Source organism: Sceloporus occidentalis, unplaced genomic scaffold (genome assembly GCF_023333645.1).
Source record: "Sceloporus occidentalis isolate IW3139 unplaced genomic scaffold, rSceOcc1.0.p SCAF_93, whole genome shotgun sequence".
Lineage (NCBI taxonomy): Eukaryota > Metazoa > Chordata > Lepidosauria > Squamata > Phrynosomatidae > Sceloporus > Sceloporus occidentalis.
Window position 1 is genome coordinate 3204451 of NW_028317073.1, and position 21162 is coordinate 3225612.

Below are 21162 nucleotides of genomic sequence, written 5' to 3' on the forward strand. Positions count from 1 at the left end.
TTCAATTCTATGAAATAACTCCACATAAAGATTATATTATACATTTTTTTTAATGAATAAAATGTAGCTTTATATATCAAAAAAGATGGTATATTGTTTGTGTCTACTAAGATTTCTGAGTGTTCCATTTATTTTGCATCATATTAGTGTACCTTTTAAACATAATTATATATAATTGGTATTATTGATTTTGCTACATAGTGCCACCAACATTTGAAGGAGGTGAAAATCTGCTGGAAGATTTGACTTTTCTAGTAAATGAGACAGTATTTTTGAACTGCTCAGTAAATGGTTATCCTGTTCCAACAATATCCTGGCAGAAAGATGGACATCACATTAAAGCAGGGGGACAGTATCAGCTTTTACATGATGGAAGATCTTTGCGGGTAAGGACCAGAGCCAAATGTCAATATATAGAGGACCAAAGATGTTGACTCTCCTTGTAAGCAGTATTGGCCCTAAATCTCAAGTTGCTTCTGAAAATAATAATGGAATTTGTTTAGCTGTTCTTTTTATAGTCTCAAAAATTTAAAGGGATAGCTGAGACAGTTATCTATTATACCCCTAAATTGTATTGTTTTACACTGGACAAACAGGACTTTGTACCAATGCCTCCATTGGGGGGGGGGGGACAACTAGAAGTTAATGGTAGAGATTATGCATTTGTCTCATCTTGTCTTCCAATTGTATCCTACTGTAATAACCTCAAACCTTTATTTGGTCCTTGAGTCTTGTTTTATATTCAGCATAGCCTATGCCTACCCCATGCATGTCTAAATCCCACAATGTTATAACCTCTACCACTTCTGCCTTGGAGGCTGCTCCACTTATCTATACACCTCTCAGTGTACAAAAACTTCCTTATATTAAATCTAAGCTTCTGACACTCTACTTTTAGACCATGACATCTTGAAATATATGTCCCTCTTGTACTGTGTCAAATTCCTTTAAGTGCTTCTATGATAAAGAACAGTTATCATAAAAAGACAGCAGAGGCTTTCCTTGAACTGACATACTCAGTCTGTTATCAAAGATGCAGCACAGTTTTATTCAATATTGTGTCAAAATATCAACTGTAGCCTCCTAAGACAGGGAGCAATAGGCTTTTGTATTAATGCCTTATACACGGCACACGGAGACATAGTATTAGGTGGTAATTGGAATAAAAATGACTACAAGGTGCAGTGTCAACACATGATCATTCAACGAGGCAAAGTTATATTCAATTTTGAGCCAAAACCTAAATGATCACACATTAACCCCTTAACGTCCATTGCCGGGTCAGGCACGTCATGCAAAACGGTCAAGTTAACGACCTATGACGTGCCTGACACGTCATGAGTCTTAAACAAGCTTCAGTAACGCCAAGATCGGCATCAGGGGCCATGTTTGGCCCCTCCCCGGGGCGTCAACATCCGCCATACATTGTATGGCGGCGGACGCCTGTTTTAAAAGAGTTTAGGAAGTGATCGTTGATCAGGAGGCATTCAGCGACACCAAACACTTACCCCAGGACGGGCTGTGACCGCTCCGGAGAGCGATCACATCCGCCACTGCAAGTGATCTTTGCCATCCGCAAGATGGTGGCCGCCCTGTAAAAAAAACAATCAAAAGCAGCAAAAGTGGAGACAGAAAGACTCATTGCCAAAGAGAGTAAAACAAACCCCAAAATGTTCTTTAACTATATAAATAGTAAAAAGGTTAAAAATGAAAGTGTTGGCCCCTTAGAAAGTAATGAGGGAGAAGTTATAGACGGGGATCAGGAAAAAGCTAATCTATTAAATATATTCTTCTCTGCTGTATTCACAGAGGAAAATTAAATGCCAGGTAATATACAGCAGGATGAGATAAATGCCCCAGTACATGTCGCCTGTCTAACCCAGGCAGTGCCGTCTAAAAAAAATCAAAATACACAAATCACCAGGTCCAGATGGCATTCACCCCCGCGTTCTAAGGGAATTAAGTAATGTAATAGACAGACCCCTATTTCTAATATTCAAGGACTCTATAGTGACAGGGTCTGTTCCCCAGGACTGGCGCATAGCAAATGTTGTGCCAATATTCAAAAAGGGGACAAAAAGTTACCCGGGGAATTAAAGGCCTGTTAGTTTAACCTCTGTTGTATGTAAACTGTTTGAGGGTTTCCTTAGAGATGCTATTTTGGAGTATCTCAATGAAAATAGATGTATAACTCCATATCAGCATGGGTTTACAAGGGATCGGTCCTGTCAAACTAACCTGATCAGCTTTTATGAGCAGGTGAGCTCAAGACTGGATCGGGGTGAATCGCTGGATGTCGCATATCTTGATTTTTCCAAAGCATTTGATACGGTGCCACATAAAAGGCTGGTACATAAAATGAGAATGCTTGGGCTGGGGGAGAATGTGTGTATGTGGGTAAGTAACTGGCTCAGTGATAGGAAACAGGGTGGTTATTAATGGTACATACTCTGAGTGGGTGACTGTTACTAGTGGGGTACCACAGGGGTCAGTTTTGGGTCCTATTCTTTTTAATATATTTATTAATGACCTTGTAGAGGGATTGTATATTAAAGTATCAATCTTTGCAGACGATACTAAGCTCTGTAACGTGGTTAACACAATAGAGGACAGTGCACGATTACAAATGGATCTGCATAGGTTGGAGGCTTGGGCTGGGATGTGGCAGATGAGGTTCAACACAGATAAATGTAAGGTTATGCACACGGGGAAGAAAAATCCAGGCTGGGAATATGTATTAAATGGGAAAACACTGGGGACGACTGACATGGAAAAGGACTGAGGAGTTTTAGTCAACAGTAAATTTACCTGTAGCGACCAGTGTCAGGCAGCTGCTGCTAAGGCAAATAAAATCATGGGGTGCATCATCATGCCCATGACAAGGAAATAATTCTACCACTGTACAAGTCACTAGTCAGACCACACATGGAATACTGTGTACAGTACTGGGCACCAGTGTACAAGAAAGATATAGTGGAGCTGGAGAGGGTTCAAAGACGGGCAACCAGAGTAATAAGGGGAATGGGAGGACTACAGTACCCAGAAAGATTATCAGAATTAGGGTTATTTAGTTTGAAAAAAAGACGGCTTAGGGGGGACTTAATAACTATCTATAAATATATAAGGGGGCAGTACAGAGATCACTCCCAGGACCTATTTATACCCAGGACTGTATCTATAATAAGGGGACATCCTCTACGGCTGGAGGAAAGAAGGTTTCTACACCAGCACAGACGGGGGTTCTTTACAGTAAGAGCGGTGAGATTATGGAACTCTCTGCCAGAGGAAGTGGTAATAGTAAACTCAATAAAAGAGTTCAAAAGGAGCCTGGACGTGTTTCTTGAAAGCAATAATATTACCAGTTATAGATATTAGATTAATAGGGACAGAACGTTGATCCAGGGATTTATTCTGATGGCCATTTTTGGAGTCGGGAAGGAATATTCCCCCTGGTATGGGGCAATTGGCATCTGCTTCATAAGGGTTTTTTGCCTTCCTCTGGATCAACACAGTAAGGACACAATATGTATATAGGTTGAACTTGATGGACTTATGAACTATGTTACTATGTTACTATGTAAGTTTAAAAAGTTCGCTAGATGGTCTCCAGACCCTCTAGAGAACTCTAGCGCCACTTGTGTGATTAGTAAAATATTTTTTTAAAAATAATAAAAAAAAAAGCTTAAAAAAAAGGTAACATTTACAAATTATTATGCATCAGAGGAACCATCCAGTTCCAGCAAAATGTAAAAAAAAAAGTCCAAAAAGAATAAAATAAATAAAATAACAAAATTAAGTTTATTATTATGAGCAAGTGCTAAAATTAGCGCTGTATCTTCCCAAAAATCCTGACATGGAAAAATTTAAATAAAAGCATTTCAAATACCCAAGGGGTGTCTAATTTGAAAAAAATGAAATGGTTTTATGGGGTAAATTGGAGTGGTCGGGCTCAAAGATAGGGCATAGGCACAGACTGACCAAAATGGGGGGAAAAAAGCTCACTTCCAAAATGTGGCATTTTAACCCCAAACACCAGACAAACCCATGCATGTGGGGTATCAGTGTACTCGGGAGATGTTGCTGAACACACATTTGGGTATTGTTTGATAGTGACATATACCTGGAGCTATAAATTTATACCCAAAGTACAATTTGTGTGAAAAAAATACCAAAAAAAATACTACCACAAAGTGTGGCAAAGGCTGGTGGTAGAATCTCATGCACGGAAAGGGTTAAAATACTAGCATTTGAAATACCTTGGGGTGTCTAGTTTTCAAAAATATATGGTTTGATGGGGTAAATTGAAGTAGCCGGCTTCAAAGATGGTCCTATTAGGACATGGGGGCAGTAGGATCAGATGTAAAAGTTCCAAGTTAAAAAATGTGCACTTTACCTCCCAAACAACCCGACAAAGTATCAATGTACTCAGGAGATGTTGCTGAACACATATTGGGGTGTTGTTTGAAAGTGTTGTATACCAAGAGCTGTAAATCCATACCTGAAGCGTTATTTTAGTGATAAACACAAAATAAATTACTACCACAAAGTTTGACAAAGACTGGTGGTAGAATTAGTGCATGCAAAGAGTTAAAATTCTAGCATTTGAAATACCCTGGGGTGTCTAGTTTTCAAAAATATATGATTTGATGAGGTAAATTGCATTTGCCGGCTTCAAAGATACCTGAAATGGCACATGGGGGGAAGAATTACCAGAAACCAGAATGGTTTTGAAATAGCAAAACGCTACTTGTACTTATTGCTCCATAGCGTGCAGAAAAAAGCAAAAAAACATAAAAACATTGGGTATTTATAAACTCAGGAAAAATAGTAGAATCTATTTAGTAGGTTTTTTCATTAGATTTTTTGGATGAGTAAAATATTTTTTGGGTAAAAGTCAGAAAATTGTTTTTTTTTTACATTTTTCATCTTATTTTATATTTTTTTATGGGAAATTAGATAATATGATCAAAACTATGGTATCTGAAGAAAGCCCTTCTTGTCCTGAAAAAACCCAATATATAATTTGTGTGGGTTCACTAAATGAGTGAGGAGAAAATTACGAGCGCCGCAAAAGGTAAAACACAGCCTGGTCCTTAAGGGGTTAATGCTTGTTTTATTTATTTTTGTAGATTGTGAATGCTCAGTTAATGGATACCGGCCGGTATGTGTGCATTGTTGAAAATGTGGCAGGGAGTTTGCAGAAATCCTTTAACTTAAATATTTATGGTAAGTTTGAGATATATTTTTTATAAATTGATATTTTTAAGCAGAGAACAATTAAAGTGAAGTTGCTTTTGTATAAAAAGAAAGCATGCATAATGCATAACAATTATAATTATACGCACATTTTATATCAATGGCAAATTGTGCTTTTAATATATTTAGATTTATATTTTGGAGCTTTAACATTCAAAAAAGACATAGCTATGGTATCTTATGCAAAATTCCATTTATTTCTCACAACCCCCAGCGAAGATTGTGGTGACATTCTTCAAAGTGGTAAGTAGTAACGTACTTTTTGGATTGTTTTTAGCAGTAAGACAGATAGGTTTTTTTACAAGCGACCCCTATTCCTCTATAAAATAATTATTGCAAATAGCTAAGAGCAAGGTAGCTATTTAAAGTGATGCAACAGAGCTCAAATCACAAAGAAGTGTTTTTATATTAAAACTGAAAAGTAGAAGACATAAGTAGGTGTAAGAACTAAGGCCAGGTGTAATCTTGAATTTAAGTCAGTCATGTCTTTCATTTATTTACACTTACACATGGTTTTGATTCCAGTGCCTCCCAACATTATTGGCAGCCATTTTGAGAATGTCACCGTTGTGGAAAATAACTTCATCTCTCTGACATGTGAAGTGACTGGATTCCCCCCGCCTGCAATCAGCTGGGTAAAGGATGGTAACGTCCTCAGCCATAACAGCCACCTACTTATTGTGCCAGGTAAGAATATGATAGCGCTCAACTTTTCATTTGTCCCTTTTATTATTAGGGAAGGTGGTTACTTTATAAGCTGACCTACAAATTTTTCGAAGACCCTAGTTGACCTGACATAGTGTGGACCTTTGCTAGATATATAAGGTTTATGTAAGCCAAACATGAGAGGTGTAAGTATTTATTAAAAAGAGCGGTTAGTCATTCGGCAGACCACAAGATAAAATCTGAAAAGTGACTATTTTGTCACATTGCTCTAAACTGGAGGAAGCACTAATAGAGCATGTTTTTTGCAAAATTAAATCATAGCTGTGCACGTGAATGACCTAAACCCGCTTTTCTTTTAACCATGATTTTTTTAAGTGCTGTTTCACTTAGAAAAAATATTTATTGCAGTATGTATCTAGAATGCAAAACAAGATTCAAGAGTGGTTATTTAATTTTTCTTTAAAGTTTCTAATCACATAAAAACAAAACAGAAAAGTTTAGGGTGCTTTGTTGTTGTTTCTGTATGAATAATCTATCACTACTTCTCTTTGTGTCAGCCGAAAGAGTAAAATGTAAAATCTAGTGTCCTATACAATACAACCAATGAATAATGCATAATACTTTGTGAGTACTTTAAAATGCATTATAAACCCGGTGGCTAGTATAGAGCTGCAGCACACCTTCTCCTTTGTGGTCCCATTTTCGCACCATTTGTGGCTGCGCCAATTGGCGACGGGAAAGCACTCTAAATCAATGGAAGTCCTTTTTGCTCTTGCTTATCGGGGGTTAGAGCCCATAGAATTCTTACACAAGCCAAAGCTGGAGGCAGTTGGTGGTAAGTATAGCATATTTGCGCTTGTAAGCATATCAAACATTTCCTGGAACCCTAGGATCTGGGGGTAAAGGAAGACAAATACATGAAATCCCATCATGCATTTGCAAGAGGGAGAAAACAATTGTATTACATATAAATAATGAAAAGCACATTAAAACACATTGAAGTACATATGATGGCGGAAGTGTACCAGTTTTCCTGGTAAGTTATGTAGAAAGCAAAAATTTGCATGGTTTTAGGTTTTAGGGTACTACTAGAAATTATGTTTCTAATGCTACTTGTAGTCTCAAAAGTATTACATTCAGCAGATCAGATTACATAGCACCTGGACATTATTTAATATGACTGCAACATTAACCATTGGTTATCTTATCCAGGAGGAAGAATACTGCAGATACCAAAAACTAAATTAACTGATGCTGGAGAGTATGCATGTGTTGCCTTCAATGAAGCTGGAGAACACAAGAGAAATATTTTTCTAAATGTTTATGGTTTGTTTTTTACTATTCCTTCTAATGCTTTATTTATAGCAAAATTCAAACATTTCTTTAACATAATAAAGCAATAAGCATTTTCTATTACAGTGCCCCCTAGCATCATGGGTAATAGTAAAGACGCCTCCATAGAAATAAACATAGGGGTAAATGGATCTTTAATGCTGGACTGTGAATCTGATGCCTACCCGCCTCCCCTCATCGAATGGTACAAGAATGGTCATGCGATTACAGAATCAGTCAATCATAAGGTCATGGAAGGAGGGAAGAGATTGAATATTAAACATGCCCAGGTAGTTTTTGAATGGCCAGATGGCTAAATTTTGTGTATGATTTGTTTATTTATAGAATGATTTAATAAATGAGTAGACGAAACATATTAATTTTCTTTAGCAACAGTTAAACATTTAAATGCACAGATGAGCCATAACATTATAACCACTGACAGGTGAAATGAATAACACTGATAATCTTGTTATCATGGCACCTGTCAGCGGTTCGAGTCAAGTGAACATTTTGTCCTCAAAGTTGATGTTTTAGAAGCCGAAAAAATGGGCAAGCGTAAGAATCTGAGTGACTTTGACAAGGGCCAAATTGTGATGCTAAGTCTCCAAAACTGTAGCTCTCGTGGGGTGTTGCTGGGCTGCAGTGGTCAGTATCAAAAGTGGTCCAAGAAAGGAAAAGTGGTGAACCGGTGACAAAGTCATGGGCAGCCAAGGCTTATTGATGCACGTGGGGGGCGAAGGCTGTTGCATATGGGGCTGGTTAGCCGCAAACCAGTTAGGGTGCCCATGCTGACCCCTGTACCCTGCCGAAAGTGTCTACAATGGGCACGTGAGTATAAGAACTGGACCACTGTGGAATGGAAGAAGGTGGCCTGGTCTGGCGAATCATGTTTTCTTTTACATCACATGGATGGCCGGGTGCACCAAGATGCCTCCATGGAGGGCTTACCTCGCAACTTACAGGACTTAAAGGATCTTGGTGCCAGATACCCCAGCACACCTTCAGAGGTCTAGTGGAGTCCGAATCTCGATGGGTCATGGCTATTTTGGTGGCAAAAGGGGGACCTACACAATATCAGGCAGGTGGTCATAATGTTATGGCTGATAAGTGTAAAGTATTGATATATTTAGTGGCAGGTTTAGTTTAGGTAAGTTGCATCAGTGGTTCAGTTTATGGAGACGATGAACACAGTCAAAACTATATGAACAAAAATATGTGGACACCAGACGATTACACCTATATGAGCTTGTTAGACATCCCCTTCTAAAGGCTATTAATATGGAGGAGCCTCATGGTTTGTGGGCATAACAATCTCTACTTTTCTGGGAACGCTTCCCACATGATTTTGGAGTGTGTGGGAATTGCCCATTCAGCCAAGAGAATATTAGTGAGGTCAAGTACTGCTGTTGGAGGAGAAGGTCTGGCTCGCAATCTGCATTTGAATTTATACCAGAGGTGTTCGATGGTGTTAAGGTCAGAGCTACAGCTGTGCAGGCAACTTGAGCTTCCTCACACCAAACTTATTAAACCATGTCTTTTTGGCCCTTGCTTTGTGCATAGGGCACCATCATGCTGCGAAGGGAAAGGGCCTTCACCAAACTGGCGCCATAAAGTTGGAAGAATACAATTGTCTAAAATGTCTTTGTATGCTGTAGCATTAACATTACCCCCCACTAGAATTTATGAGCGTCAACCTGAAACACAGGTTATACCTTCTCCACCAAACTTTACAGTAGGCACTTTGGATTCCGGTTAGTGGTTTTCTCCTGACATCTGCAAAACCAAGGTTGGTCCATCAGACTTCCAGATAGTGAAACATGAGAAATCCCTTCAGAGAGCATGTTTCCACTGCTTCAGAATCCAGTGATGATGTGCTTTACACCAGCCAGACCCTGGAATTGCACGGCCTGTGTGCAGTTGCTGGGCCATGAAAACCCAGTTCATGAAGCTCCTGACGCAAAGCTCTTGTGCTGATGTTGCTTCTAGAGGCAGTTTGGAACTGTAGTGAGTGATGCTACATGCTTTACTGCTTCTTGACTAAGCTGTTTTTACTCCTAGATACGTTCACGTCACAAAAATGGCACTTACAGTGGACTGGGGCAGATCTTCATGAACTACTTTGTGGCTTAGTTTCCATGCTATGACAGTGCCACGTTGAAAGTCACTGAGCTCCTCAGTATGACCCAATTTACTGCCAATGTTTGACTATGGAAATGGCTGCCTATGTGCTTGATTTTATAACACCTGATAGCAATGAGAATGGCTAAAACACCTAAACACAATAATTAGGAGGGGTGTCCACATACTTTTGGTCATATAGTGTGTTTTAGTTAGATCCTATGCCTTTAGCTGCATTTGGTTTGCTGAGCATAATAATGTTGTTATATAATGTTTTAGCAAAACAGAGAGTTTGGGGAACAGTTGTGAAGTTTTTTCAGGGATTTAATTAAAAATTTTATTTTGTTTCAGGTATCTGATACTGGGAAATATGAATGTGTTGCGACTAATGTTGTAGGGCAGGACAATAAGAAGTTTTTTCTGAGTGTTTATGGTGAGTTTCAAATTCTATGCTTTCTAGAGACCAGCAAATAAAGCCACATATAGCCTCTTTCATTGGCATGTTAAAATGTATATTGCTTGTGTCCAAGTGGCACAAGGCAGGCTGTTTTAAATAGCTGAACTCCTTTGCTTGCTGTATCACCTGTATTCCAACCATATAATCAGATTGGAACACATTATTGCCACCAGGGCAAAATGTCTCCTATACATGTACATACAGCAAAGATAGAAACATTTCTGGTTTTTTTTTATTTTACCTTAGTGCCACCAAGCATACAAGGTCCACCGGAGGAATATCATAATGGGACAGTGCAACATTATGTTACATTTTCATGTGATGCTTATGGAATCCCCACACCTACAATAAAATGGTTAAAGGATGGAAATCAGATCAGTAAGTAAGCAGTCTATGTTCTCATAAGACACAATTTTGCTTAAAAATAAAAAGCCCATATTGAGGCAGGAAAGTCATATAGTTCTAGAGTAATTTCTGTAAAATAAGCAAATAATTTTTCTCTGCAAGCACATGCATGGCATGTTTTTTTTTTATTGATATAACATTTTTTATGGTTTCTTATTGGCACAATAATGCACATATTAGAACGTTGGGAAGTGGTGGGAAAAAAAACTATTTGATTCTATTATTTTACATTATTACTTAGTGTACAAACTGCCTAACCATGCTTATGATTGCTACTTGGCACATAGAAACACTATACTTTTCTTTGAGAAAGGTTATGAATATTTCAATAAAACACACATTTAATTAAAAAACAGACGTGACTGTGTGTAAGTTAATGATCACAAGCGATTTTAACTTTAGGACACTCCGATTCTTTGGACGTTCAGTTTCTTTCCGGTGGGAGCAAAATGAAAATGGCCAGAATTCAGATTTCAGATAGTGGAACGTACACCTGTTTTGCATCAAATGTAGAAGGAACAGCTCACAAGAACTTTGTTTTAACAGTTCAAGGCAAGTCTATAATTCATTTTTTTCCCAAATATTTTCTTGTAATCTGGTTATATGATTTTAAGATGCTTAATTTTTTCAGTGAGTCACGCGTGTAATTATGTAAATATTTAAAGTTCCTCCTAGCATTATTGGTTCTGGAATGTCAGAGGAGGTCAGTGTTTTACCGGGAGAAGATGTGCAGCTGGTATGCAAAGCTCATGGAATTCCTGCGCCTGTAGTTCAATGGATGAAGGATGGCAAACACATTAATAACATTGACCTCAACGGTATTAGGTATGTCTCAACTGTTCAAGTGGTGAGAAACATTCTGTACATTGGTTACAGCTCTGAATTAATGTTTTGAGCTTATATGGGAAATGAATTCAACTCCCTTGTAGAAGCACAAAAACATGGAATTTGACAGCAGATAAGAACCATTTGGTTCATCTAATCTGTTTATTTTTCCTGATGTGGAGAGCTTAATCAGTCTTTGGTCTTGTCTTAGATTCAGGATATCTTAATGCCTATGCCATGCATGTTTTAATTCCCTCACTGTATTAGCCTCTACCGCTTCTGATGGGAGGCTGTTCCATTTATCTACCACCCTCTCCTAGATATATAAGCCTACTAGCTTGCAAGAAGCAGCAATGAAACATATGCCAACATCTCACAGCCAAAACAAAATCCGTTTCCTAACCCGCCTCAACTCTGTATTGCCTAGACTCTCCCATTAGACTGCCAAACAGAGAAGCGTGATTTGTCACTCCACATAACACGTTTCCACTGCTCCAGAGTCCAGTGGCGGTGTGCTTTATACCTCTCCATCCAACACTTGGCATCTTACTTGGTGATGTGAGGCTTGCATACAGATGCTCGGCCATGGAAACCCATTCCATGAAGCTCCTGCCGCACAGTTTTTGTGCTAATATTAATACTAGCAGAAGTTTGGAACTCTTCAGCTATGGAATCAGCAGAGCACTGGCAACTTTTATGCACCAGCACCCGGTGACCCCACTCTGTGACTTTACGAATTGCTGCTGTTCCTAAACGATTCCACTTTCCAATAATACCACTTACAGTTCTACGTGGAATATAACGGCTGTGATATTTACTACATATCATATGGCTGGAATCATATTAGGGATTCTCTTCTTTTTCAGACTTAGAGATAAAATTGCAGGTATGTACAGTAGAACCCTAATATGTTGCTGATATTATATTCAATATTCACGTTATCTACTTTTATTTCTATTCAGTGCTTTTAAATCATTAAAAAAATGTATGCTGCTCTTGAGAGACAATTGTTATACTTTAATGTAAACTCTGTACATTAATATATTAATATTGTGGTTTTCTTATTTCTCAAGTGTAACCTCAAATGGACAGATCCTGACCATATCCAATGTCAACACAAGAGATATGGGGAAATACACATGTGTAGCTACTAACTCAGCAGGAGAAGATGACAGAATATTCAACGTAAATGTTTATGGTATACATGCTTCTATTTTTGCTTAAAAAAAAACATGGATTAGTGACTGTGTGCTGTTATCACACCACTTGAAAATAACAGAAAACTAAAATATGTTACTTATATTATGTTTAGTTGCCCCCAGGATTGCTGCGAATGAAGGGAATGCAGTGGACATGACAGCTGTTTTAGACACTTCAATAAATATTGAATGTTTTGCAACTGGGACCCCATCAGCACAAATCAATTGGCAAAAAAATGGTCTTCCTCTTCCCGTATCATCGCATGTTAGGCTCCTATCTGCTGGACAAGTGTTAAGGTGAACTGGAAATAAGCAATAGAAGTTGTGTGTGCCTGTCAAAAATACTTAATATGCGTCATTACATTAATTAACAAATTTACCAGAACATTCATTCAATGCCAGATGACCAATGAACCTTTCTATTTCCCTATCCATCGACTCATAAAGCAGGATGGGCTGGTGTTGATTCCAGCTGGTGGCCTATGTGAATTTGAACTAGCTTAGAAAATCTGGTAGTGATTGCTGTCATGCAGTGACCCATTAGGGGGCTCGTTAATATAAACTGGTCTGAAGACTAGCTCGATGCTGGCTTTGCTTCTGCCGCACAAGGTTTCTTTACTAATTCAGATGTTCTACTTTTGTTTATCCTATTCTATTTTTTCACTTACTTACTAGATGATTTGTTTATCTATTTCATTCTTTCCTACAAAGTAAAAAAGCTGATGGTATCCATATAGTTTCTAGAATCTTGGGTTCTACTGCATATAGTTGCTTGCTAAGAACCCCATTATAGGCTTTACATCAGTAATTACATTTAAATTTAATTTTCATTAATGTTGAAGGGTTGATTTCTGTAAATGGCCATTTAAATCAACTTTATAATTTTTACAGAATTTCAAGAGTGCAGAAATCAGATGTGGGAACCTACACGTGTGTTGCCTCGAACAGAGCTGGTGTAGACGAAAAAGATTACAACTTACAAGTCTATGGTATGGATTCTCAGTACAGAACATATCAGTCAGTTTCAGGATCACTAATACTTATTTGTATGAAATATGGCCATTCAGTATACTATGATGGTTGATACGCTCAACTATATTGTGGAATACAATTTCGCCTAAGGAATACAATGAATCGTTTGTGCACTTTATAGATGGGTTGTGCACTATGTACTGTCCAATAGACAACAGCTTCTTTCAGTCTTTTCAGTTGCTTTTATTGAATCTATTTGGGAGATAACTATTTTGAATGTTCTCTTTCTACAGTACCACCCAGCATGGCTGACTCTGAGATAACTCATCAGCTGACAGTGGTAAAAGGAAATCCTGCCACCATGACATGTGTTGCCGATGGATTGCCCAAACCTAATATATCATGGCTGAAAGATGGAAAACTTTTGAATTCTGAGTATGTTTCGAGTCTTGAAATTAAAGGAACACTACTTCGGTTATTAAATGCTGAAATGGATGACATTGGTAGATACACTTGCATTGCTTCCAATGAAGCAGGGAGTGTCAGTAAGCATTTTAATCTAAATATTATTGGTAAGTTAAACCCTTTTGTACTGTCCAGTTGTTGTTGACCCCAGTTATGGCTAGCTGAAGATGAATTCCCTATATGCTTTTGATCCTTTCCCTACCCCCAGCTAAATTACTTGCAGGGTAAATGTTCAGAACACATCTCCCTGTATATGATATACTTACCTTCAGCCTCGGATTGGGGGAAAGCTGGGGTGAGGGTTAAGACCCCAGTTCCCATGTGTGGAAAGTCCTCCTATTATTTTCAATGGGAGCACTTTCCTGCCACTGATTGGCTGGAGAAAGGCAGCTGCTGCAACAGGACTGCAGCTTCTGTGATAGTCAAGTGCTTTATTTTGTTTTCGTTTTGGATTAATGCATACATTACATTCAGATACACTTCAGAAGGAGTTGTCCTTTATCAAATTCAAATTGTTTTTTATTTTGTCATTAGAACCTCCACACATTAATGGATCTGAGAATACGGAAGAATTATCAGTGGTTTTAAATAACCAGTTAGACCTCATTTGTTATACAACTGGTTTCCCATCTCCCACAATAACATGGCTGAAGGATGGAGAGATACTTTCTCAGATTGAAAATGTGCGTCTACTGAAAGGAGGCCAGATACTTCGAATAGCAAGTGCACAGGTAGAAATCATTGACTTACACTTTTTCGCCAGTGTCTTATTTATTATTTATTCTCTCTATTGTAATTTCACTATGTGTGGTTGTTACTTAAGCAAACATAGGGACATTACTTCTGTCCTAACCCTAATTATTTCTGATTTATGATGAATGAAAATAGTGGGCAGGGTGGTTGGGACAAATTAGTGGTTGGAATGACCTGGGTTATCAGAAGAAGCTTACTGCCCTCTTCTGTCCAAAGATTAACATGCTATTCTGGAGGCCTAGCAATGAGCTATTATACTTGGAGTGTTGACAGGTATGCCAGGGTTAACATGCATATATTGATAGATTATCCTCTGTTACTAAAGCCACGTAATAAATAAATATGTATACAGTTTTCAGACAGTCCATGGAGTATGGAAAAGTCTGAGTTGACCTCGTCTGCACAACTGGACAGTGATATATTGATGCTTGTGTGTTATCATTAAGAAAGCAGTACTAAAATACTATGTTTTCATTGCTTGCAGGAGGAGAACATAGGTCGGTATGTGTGTTTGGCTTCAAACAGCGCAGGAGACAACAAAAAGGAATTTTCAGTAGATGTTCATAGTAAGTCCTGTACACTGACACCAAGATCTCTAGATTGTAAGCTCATTTGAGCAAGTTCTTCCTTACTTGTTGTTTCTGTAAGTCAAATTGTTATGTTATATACTACTTGTTATATCCTATTTATTATTTTACAGCACTGTGTTATATGATGGCGCTATATAAAACAAATAACAATAATAATAATATAGTCAGTATTAAAGTGTACCTTAAATATATGTTTCTCCTAAAGTGCCATTGTATTTTATATTGATGTTTTATATTGATACAAAAGTTACATTCAGCTAATTCACAAATTCTTAAGGAGATAGATATTCCCAATATAGCAAACTCCTGTCATACAGACACAAAGTATACAGTTTACAAACCATAACATATAATTTAGGCACTTGGTAGATTGTTTGAAAGATAAAATAATGTATTTATATGAATAAATGTTACAACATGGTAATATTAGAAATATAATAAGTATCATGTTGTAACATTTGTTTCCATAAACATTTCCAGACATTTGTCTTGGCAAATTATAGTCGACTTATTGCCATATTATAGTAGTGGCCATCTGTTTAAAAAGTGATTAAATATACAGTAAATCTTTACAACCAGGAAGCGAGGACTGCAAATGCAAACTGCTTGCAGAAACGAATAAAATGTTCTTTCATACTAGGAAATATGTGTTTTGGCTCATATTCACATAATTAGTACATGTCATTCTCCTATAAGAACTGTGGTTTAAACATTATATTTGTCATAGACAGACAGAAATTATATATTCTTTTTATGAATTAGTTTTTTCATATACACTACCATTCAAAAGTTTGGGTCACTTAGCTATTTTCATGGAAAACAAAGACATTTCCAGCTGTGCCAATAGAATTGCAATATAATTTCTAATGATCAATTAGCCTTAAAGTTAACCCGGATTAGCTAACACAAAGTGCCATTTATTTTTTGCTTTAGAACATTAATTGATGACTTATTCATGTTTCTACACTGACTAGATATGTTATCTTACCTAGATTTTTCAGATAATCATTATGGTTCAAATAGTGTTTAGAATTAAGTGTCAGTATTTTCATTTAACATAAACGTATATCATTACAGATGTGTTTGATAGCGTTGTTATTAATTATATTCACTTTGCATTAGTGTTAAGTATATTAAACGTGTATTCATTAGTATGGATGTGTTTTTTTAGTGCCACCTAACATTGCTGGTATCAATGGGATTCATAATATAACATCTATATTTAACAAACAAATTATGCTGGAATGCAAATCAGATGCTCTACCACCACCTAAAATTACATGGCTGAAAGATGACAATCCACTGCTGGTAATGTACTTTTCCACTTTATCCACCAAGTAGGGAAAATGTTCTAAGGAGTGATGTGTTGAAGAGGTTTCACTCTAGAAGGTTCCTATATTATTCCACTGTAACTTTAGTACATAAGCAACATGGGAACTGCAGAGACCTTTTTACTAGAGCAGCATCGGACATAATCAGAGTTTAGAAGCCACCATTAGCAGAGGTAGGTAGGCAACTGACCTAGTGAAAATGTGTGACTAAATCTCCTACATACTGCAAACCAGTTACTTTTTATGTTTTACTTCTATATGTAGATAGTTTGATAATCCATGATCCTCAGCTGATGCTCTGTTACCTTTAGGATGATAGGGGGACATTTACTAACCTAGAAAATATGTATAAAATTGTGGCTGAATTATACTGAAACAATTCTAATATGTGTTATGGATTTAAATATGTGTAAGTAAATGACTTCTACTTCTAAGTGTCTTCTACTTACATTTAATTGTATATAACTTAACTATGTAATATTGCTCACCCTTGTGTTTTTATGTTATTTTATGTTAGCCCAACTCCAGAGTGCATGTTTTATCTAATGGGCGATACTTGCAAATTGACCGAGCAGAGGTGTCAGACACTGCAAGATATACCTGTGTTGCAAGCAACATTGTGGGAAAAACTACAAGAGAATTTATGCTGAACGTTTATGGTAATTGGTATTTTGTATTTCCTTTAAACACAGCAATTAAAAAATAGTATTGAGCCAAGCAGCTGTCGTAGCTGCTTTAAATACATACACTTTAGTTGAAGAATGCAGCCTTAAATGTGTTCATTCCTAATGGCCAAGTTTTAATTATTTCACCATTTATTTTAGATATTTCCTTAGGTAAACACTTTGCAATCCAGAAAGCTTACACCACTGCCAATTTAGTTTTTTTTGTCTGCAATGAGAACTTTAATCTACAGAATTCAGAGTCCTGTGCCAACAGTTATAATATTGTTATTATGAGAAAATGCCAGAAAAGTTGGTTAATGTTCTTTGATATTGTCACCATTAATTAATACAATTGTAAAATTGAGGATAAATATATAAAACCATATACTTGGATTACTCAGTTGATCTAGAGTATTTGGCACCCCCCCCCCCCCACACACACACAAAAAAATTAATGTTGGCAAGAATATTTTTTTCAACAATTTTTAAACTGTATGTCAACTGGAAAAACCAAGCAAATCTGAAAAAATGAATTATTTTATCTTTATTTTATAAATGAATTTTAATAAATGAAGTTTAAATAAATAACATTTACGAAACAGATATGGTACAGCATAACTCCCATTACTATATACTGAGCCAGACATTGACGGTAGTGCAGTATAACTCCTATCGCTATATGGTAAGCCAGACTTTGACGTGGTAGGCCTCTGCCACTAAAACAGCCTCCCATGCCACCGCCGCTGTACCTAAAACAGCCTGTCTATGCCTCCGCTGCCCCTAAAACAGCTAACCTGTGCCACAGCTGCCCCTAAAACAGCCTGTTTAGGGGGCAAAAAAGGGAAAGGCAGGCTGTTTTAGGGGCAGAGTTGGCACAACCAGGCTGATTTGCCTCCTTTGCCTCTGAAGCAACCTACCTATGCCACCTCCGCCCCTCTAAACAGCCAGCCTGTCCCATTTCTAACCCTAAACACTTCCTCACTTCATTCATTCACTCTCCCTCACCCCCTTACCTCTCTTGCAGATTTGACTGGCCCTGGGGCCACGCAGACCTCTATGCGGGCCGATGGCAGCCTAACGCGGGCCTGCAGCTCGCTTCTGTTGCGCACACGCACTGTTTCCTCGAGCAGGCGCCACAGTAGTGAGCTGCAGGCCCACGTTAGGCAGTTGTCACGGCACCCCCACCCCGATGAGTGGCACCCGGGGAGGCCGACCACCCCCCACCCCCTTTAGGTAGGCTACAGATCTAGACAACTGTAGAGAAGGAGCTAAAATGAATGATGCTTCCAAACCTGCTGTGTTAAAAAACAATTAGATAAACATTTGTCTAATGATTTTTGGATCTAAGGATCTATGTTACTTATTTAAATCATATGTTAAATTAAACATTCAGTGTCTTAAGAAGTGAATTCTGTTTCATTTTAATGGCGGTTCCTGTTTGAACTGATGCAAATTTCACTAGCCTTTTCAGACAGGGTTTGCAGGGTATCCTATGGAAAGGAAAGCTGACAGGCTATTCTACAACATATGTGCAACATACTGTACATTGACAGTGAACATATGTGTTATAAACTTTATCTTTTGGTCCACAGTTCCACCTACAATAAATGAAGGTCCTCATTTAGTGACTACATTTGTCAACAAGCCTGCTTTTCTTGAGTGCACAACCACTGGTGTACCTTCCCCAAAAATAGCTTGGAGAAAGGATGGGTCTATTCTACAGGGTAGCAGTGACAGGTGAGATAATAAATCTTAATTATTCTCTGCCTAATATTATCACAGGTGAGCTAATAGATATGAATTCTTATCTGCCTAATATTATGTAGCGAAAGATATAAAACACAATTGTGCAGTCGGTGTTGACATTCTTTATGATACGCAGCGGTGGTGGTATATATAGAAATCATTGGTACCATGAGATAAACTTTCTAATTGCTTATTTACTACCCTCTTAAGGCCCTAAAAGTATTCAGTTACTCATTTTTAATTTACCGGGCACTTCAGGTAAGTGCCAATGTTTAATACACCTGACTGGGGAAAGGCTTAGCATTCATATACAATGTTTCATCTAGAAACATTCTATATGGCACGGTATGGCCTAGGGGGACTTCAATCAATAAAAATCAGTAGATCTCTTTCTTTTTTTTTTTTTTTGCATTCCTCAAGTGATTGTCTATATAATTATAATGATCCATGAAACATGTCTATGAATGCACATGATGTATGAGGGTCTTCTTGTATCCCAGGCATCCAATCATTGCTTCCCAGCAATTTGTACATTGATACAAAAGAAGGGTATTACTTTGTGTGTGCTCCCTAAAATATCATAGCTGAATTCATTGTTTTCAGGTTATTTGGGATTGTCTCACACCTGATATGGCAAATTACCTTTAAAAAAAGCATTCATCCCAGTTGTGATATATAATGTATTGTTTAAAGATATATAAATACATTTAGAGGTAGGAGGACGGTTATGGGCTTCATAAAATCTGAGATCTGTGTCGGTAGATGCATTAGCGGTTGCTTTGCAGGGGGCTCGGTTCTCGCTTTACTTGGGTCTGGACCTTTAAATAATGCAACAGGAACCAGAGTCTTTTTTTATTCATTTTTAATATATAATCATATGTATCCAATGATTATATACAATGGGGTAAGTAGACTTCTAGTAGAATTGACTGCGCACAAAAATCAATAAATCTTTTTTTATCTTTGTGCCTTGATTTAGATATTTCATAATGAAATCTGGTACACTAAACATTCCATCGGCAAGTGCCGCAGACTCTGGACAATATTTTTGCTTGGCCACTAATGCAGCTGGGTCCAGCCAACGTCAAATTGATCTTCTTGTCTATGGTAAGCATATAGTTTGAAGTACGGCACTAGGAAGGGTTTAACAATTAGAACAGTCCTAGTATAGCCTTATATCATGTTTTACTCGTTTTGTAACTGGTAGCTTCTCACCTCCACAGATGACTATACACACAACATCATCTGGCAGATACCCCACACATACCATACAATGGAGCTCTTCTCTCCACACCCACCAGTGGACTGACAGTTCCCACAGTTATCTGGGTGTCTTTAAAACATAGGCTTCCTGTTCATTGCCCACACAAGCAACCATCTATTTGATTGTTTTATAGTATATACAATTAAGAAGTTATTATAATATCTGGGTTATTGTAATAGATGGTACCAAATATTCTGTTTATTCTGGGTTTTTTCTTACTACTGTTTTGTAGTCTGAGCACACCTGATTATTTCACTTTGTAAAATCTAAAAGTTTGAATAGTCTGTCAATACATACAATATAATTAGTAATTGTTAATGCAGAGTGTATAAACATTTATTGTAGCTCCACCGTTAATACTTTCTGGGTCAGCAAATGTTACTGCGATGGTAAATATCCAGGTAACACTCCCATGTGAAGTCTCGGGCATACCTAAACCAAAAGTAGAATGGATGAAGAACGCTCTCCCAATTAATACTCATCTTAACCAAAATATGTACAGGTAAGAGAACTAATGAAGTTTTAATTGTGGTAAAGTGACTCAGATGAGATTGTCAATGATAACACCAAATGTGAACATCTTTTTTTTTTTTTGCTTTTTTTTTTATCGTAAAATATATACCACATATTTATAATGATGTGTATGTTTTTAGACTTTTATCTTCAGGATCACTTGTAATTATCTCACCAAATGTAGAAGATGGTGGGGTATATACATGTTCAGCTTCCAATGATGCTGGTAAAGATGAAATAGAAGTGCATCTTTCTGTGCAAGGTAGGAATCGTGTTATGTCATTCTCTCCTGACGAGTATAAAGAACACCTTGAAGCACTAATGATGATGCAAATGTGAAAAAAAAATAGTCACTCTAAAATGATTGTCAGTGACCATCCAGTGTTAATAAAAACAAAAAAAATATTGGTTATCGCAAAATCTCCATATATAATATAAAAAAAGAAAACAGATACATTGGAGTTTATTCATCAGTTGGCATCAGAATTGTGGGTTCTACTAAACCCTGCATGCAGTAAGCAAGGTTTTTTGGTATACAATTGTTTTTGTAGTAAGAAAATTAAAGAGCTCACAAAGGTATAAGTACTCAAAAGGTGGTGCTT

General features: G+C 37.4%; 1 protein-coding gene across 1 annotated transcript in view; it reads left to right on the plus strand.

The window, feature by feature from the left end:
• The window catches only part of LOC149284439 (hemicentin-1-like), a 141563-nt gene that overhangs the window by 84075 nt on the left and 36326 nt on the right, over positions 1-21162 (plus strand). The window contains exons 56-76 of the mRNA XM_089496740.1: positions 202-386; positions 5130-5226; positions 5782-5943; positions 7135-7248; positions 7342-7544; positions 9727-9808; positions 10079-10210; positions 10640-10789; positions 10903-11062; positions 12136-12260; positions 12375-12558; positions 13153-13250; positions 13527-13805; positions 14233-14429; positions 14936-15017; positions 16213-16349; positions 16890-17031; positions 18630-18774; positions 19763-19890; positions 20393-20549; positions 20701-20822. Coding sequence (XP_089352866.1) covers positions 202-386; positions 5130-5226; positions 5782-5943; positions 7135-7248; positions 7342-7544; positions 9727-9808; positions 10079-10210; positions 10640-10789; positions 10903-11062; positions 12136-12260; positions 12375-12558; positions 13153-13250; positions 13527-13805; positions 14233-14429; positions 14936-15017; positions 16213-16349; positions 16890-17031; positions 18630-18774; positions 19763-19890; positions 20393-20549; positions 20701-20822 — 3081 coding nt within the window. The remainder of the gene's footprint in view (positions 1-201; positions 387-5129; positions 5227-5781; positions 5944-7134; positions 7249-7341; positions 7545-9726; positions 9809-10078; positions 10211-10639; positions 10790-10902; positions 11063-12135; positions 12261-12374; positions 12559-13152; positions 13251-13526; positions 13806-14232; positions 14430-14935; positions 15018-16212; positions 16350-16889; positions 17032-18629; positions 18775-19762; positions 19891-20392; positions 20550-20700; positions 20823-21162) is intronic.